The 4,221-nt window shown below is 39.4% G+C and overlaps 1 protein-coding gene across 1 annotated transcript; it reads right to left on the minus strand.

Moving 5' to 3' along the window:
* Positions 1-3,459: 3,459 nt before the first annotated feature.
* Positions 3,460-3,990, minus strand: LOC145009688 (putative calcium-binding protein CML46). The gene has a single exon (XM_078968328.1). The coding sequence runs from the start codon at positions 3,988-3,990 to the stop codon at positions 3,460-3,462; it is 531 nt and encodes a 176-aa protein (XP_078824454.1).
* Between the last annotated feature and the right edge of the window lie 231 nt (positions 3,991-4,221).

The following is a 4,221-nucleotide window of genomic DNA, read 5'->3' on the forward strand; positions in this document are numbered from 1 at the left end:
CAATCTCATTACATAGAGAAAATTCTGACAAAGTTTCAACATTTGAACATTAAGGAATTTAACACTCCTTTTGATTCAAGTGTGAAACTTAAGGTGAATTCTGGTCGAGCTGTGGCCCAACTAGAATATGCTAGTGCAGTTGGGAGCATGATGTATGCTACTCACTGCACGCGACCTGACATCGCATTCGCTGTAAGCAAATTGAGTCAGTATACAGTTAATCCAGGGACGGAACACTGGAAAGCAGTGGGTAGAGTACTAGGATACCTGAAAAGGACAAGTACTTTTGAATTGACATATTCGTCATCTAATGGAATACTTGAAGGTTATTCTGATGCCAGCTGGATTGATCACACTAGTGATTCAAAGTCCACAAGTGGTTGGATTTATACTCTAGCTGGTGGTGCTATTTCTTGGGTGAGCAAGAAACAGACATGCATAGCTCATTCAACGATGGAAGCTGAGCTAATTGCCTTAGCAGCAGCAGGCAAAGAGGCAGAGTGGATTCGAGATCTACTTATGGATATACGTTTGTGGGATATTCCGATGCCTTCAATACCCATGTACTGTGACAGTGAGGCCACACTGTCTAAAGTATATAATGCGGTATATAATGGGAAGTCAATACATGTAGGTCTGCGTCACAATTTTGTGAGACAACTAATTGAAAGTGGTACCATCAAGGTTGTCTATGTCAAGACAAGTAGGAACTTGGCAGATCCGTTCACCAAACCTCTGACGAGAGATTTGGTTACGTCTACCACGAGAGTCATGGGTCTAAAACCACAATAGAATCGTTTAGTGATGGAAACCCAACTTGACATTAGTGCTCCTAATTTTCAAGTTAAAAGGGTAACAACGAAATCACTAACGATAGAAGGTACTATCATTCATGATAGATCCATGTGAGGTAGGATAGTGCGTTGTTGCCGAGAATGAGGTTGAGTTACGACTCTTAACGTAGTTTTGGAGACATCTAAGCAACGAAGATGTTGTAAAACTATGCCTATATGATCTAGAGGTGGTGCCGCCTCAAGTGAAGATTAGTGGTTTATCTTCTAAAGGGTCATGAAAAGGATTTATAGCGCATGGCCATAATAGCGCTCAGGGAGAACACAAATATGACTTGTGGTGTGTGGGGGTAAACCGGAGAGGTCATTAAGGTTCATGGTTTAAACCTATAAGGATACCATTGAATCGGTCTCTTCTTGTTTGTTCTCATTAAACTAGGGTTTAATCTTCGTGACACCCGAGTGACATCATCTGTCTGAGTGAAAGGAAACTTACCAACTTGGTGGGGGATTGTTGGAACTTTATATATATAAAGGATTTGCAAGTTGGCAATTTCCTTTGTATCCCACATTGGTGGGGAGAAGAAACTTTTGGGGGTTTATAAGCCTATTCCCTTGGTAAGCCTTCAAAGGCTTTAGTGGATCAAAGGAATGGGCCAAGCCCACGCGCGCGCCTAGCCTAGCCTAGCACTAGCCGACGCCGCGAGTGCGCGAAATGGCGCGATTTAGGCGCACGACGCATCGGTCGCTGAGGAGCTTTTGTTTTTGGTGAGTTCGGGTCAAGCCGATTTGACCGACCCGGTCAAATGGTTGACCGGCGTTGACTTCGTAATGGATAAGTCATCGGGGCATTCTAGAAGGATAAGGAAACGGCTTGCTTGGAGAACAAGCTGTTGCCCTAGGGTTTCTGGGGCCGGCCTATGGGGGCCCGGTTTATGCCTTCTAGAGTTTTGATACCTATAAATATAGCTCTCTAGGAGCCATTCAGAACACACACGAATTCTCAAAGCTCTCTCCTTCTCTCTGCGGTTTTTTCTTCTAGTTTCCAAGTAATCGATTTGTGTTTGTCGATTTCCAGTGCTGTTGGAATATCGATCTAGCTGCATTAAATCCTGGGGTTTTACTTTGTTGCTTACAGCCAATACAAGCGAAGTAAAAACCTTTAAGGACAGGAATCTGATCCGTGCAGTTGCTTCAAGATCAAGTCAGCTATCAACAGGTCGGTTTTATTTTTCTGTCTTGTGTTTCATTCGTCCAATAACAGGACAGTCTTCTTCTACCTTTCTTATAATCGGATCTAATCGAGAAGGATACATTTGGTTTTGGACGAAACTCGGTAATATAATAATAATAATTGAATTTATTATTCGCAACTAATCGACATATAATTCACAATATTATTTGTCGGTTTCCTTGCGTGTCTTTTGATTTACAACAATGCCTGGCTTACGGTGTCTACAATGATGACTTTTGGCTTGTTGGAAACAGTTGTTCGTCAGGAAGAAGTTGCGTCCGACATAAGGAGGCAATGAAGGAGGTGCTCGGTCATGTTGCGACGGTAGAATGCGACGAAGATAGGTGGTTCGATCGTCTAATACAGAAGCCGAGAGGGGGAAGGGAAACTGCCAATGAGAGGGAGATAAGGAGGTGTTCATTTCAGGGAAAATCCGTTAGATAACTGATTTGTATCCGTAAAAATGGTGTAACGTTTGCGCACGATCGCCGTTTGCGACGTTTTTTATATTCACAGAATCGTGTTAACATGCTCTATCCAATTAGTGTATCATTTGTTCCTAAGCATACTTAGCACATAAATTTTATTTTTAACGCGTTATTTCATATTTATTATTGTGAATAATGTTTTGTTCCTTAGCGATCAACATCTAATGGAGACAATGAGGGTATTTCACATGTAATTTAACGTGCAATAACTTCATTTGCATTCAAAAACATTGAATAGTATATATTAGGTCCTATTATAAAATGGTTCATAGTGGTTTGACCGACAAATATTGATCTATTATTATTACCATTTGTTACACAAACTATGTCGTCTTCCATTTATGACATAAGCTTTAATGACATCCAATACGTGTTGTAAACACATCATAAATGTGTGTTATCAACTTATGACACGCATTTGTGTCATCTAGACCCTTTACGACGTACAGTGTATGTCGTAAAAGACTTATTTTCTAGTACTGTTAAGCATTTTGACGAGATAAGAAGTAGGTTCCCTGATCAATTTAAGGAGCAACCATTAAATTAACTTGATATCAATTCATGGTTGTTATTTTTAAACCTATAATGCATGCAAAAGTAAGATTATTGAAAGCGTGTTCTAGACATATGTATTTATAAAATGATTTGCAAATATGGATTCATATAAAGATATGTGCTCTTAGAATTTTGAAGTTATATATATGCTTAAAGTCTCACGCAACACTCATTCATCAGTTGAAAGCTTAATATTGTATTATTTTGTGCCATAAGGCAAAATGTGTTACGTAGTCTAGGCTCAAATCTCACTTTTTTTCAACATTGGAATGAGACGTTCTTCTTACTTCAAAATAAAAAGCAAGGAATTTGTTCCTTACCAACAAAGACAACATATATAATCCAATACTCGCGTGAATAAGTAAATAACCAAATAAGAATGAACCATCGCTTAGAAACAAGTATCCATGAGTCTAACAAATTCTTCAAAATCAATGACTCCATCGCCATTCAAATCGAATCCTTTGATCATATTTCTACATTTCTCCAAGTTTTCATTTCCCGGTTGTCCAAGCTTGCACAACATTCTTTGCAACTCAAACTCATCGATAAATCCATCTGAGTTCTCATCAAACATATCAAAAGCGACCTTCACTTCACCCATACTTGGTTCCTCCTCATCGAACACCGACAAAATGTCAATACTACCCTCTTCACCGCAGCACTGCTGGAAACCTAGTTGGGTCATCACCATGTTTATCTCTGTAAAGCTCACAAACACTTTCCTGGTGATCTCTTTTTGATCATGTGGTGTGGCTGTAGTCCTTAACTTGTTCCATGAAATGGACACGTGGGTTAATAGAGATTGGATGGAAGCTCGAAGGGTTTTGAACATCACTTCATAATTGTTCATGTCACAGAAAGCTATTCCGAAGCCTAAAAGGATAGAAGTTGAATTTTTTTTCAAATGTGTTACATCCATTTGTACCGAAGGATCAACTTCAGTTGGTCTTTAAGTATTTTGACCGAGAAAGAAAGAAGTCGTTATGACTTGTTTTCTAAGGGTAAGGATGTGGGTTGAGTATGGAATGGTCAGTTGTATGGTCATGGAATGTAAGGCTTTTAGATGTGTATTTATAGTGTAAGAATATGGTAACTTTGTTTGTGTTTACAACAATATTTCGATGAAAGGTTGTTGGAAGATGTTGGGGAC

This window comes from Lactuca saligna, chromosome 8 (genome assembly GCF_052625555.1).
Source record: "Lactuca saligna cultivar CGN05327 chromosome 8, ASM5262555v1, whole genome shotgun sequence".
Lineage (NCBI taxonomy): Eukaryota > Viridiplantae > Streptophyta > Magnoliopsida > Asterales > Asteraceae > Lactuca > Lactuca saligna.

Bases quoted from the DNA above. Each gene is read 5' to 3' on its own strand.
- LOC145009688 (XM_078968328.1), bottom strand. From the start codon at position 3,990: ATGGATGTAACACATTTGAAAAAAAATTCAACTTCTATCCTTTTAGGC.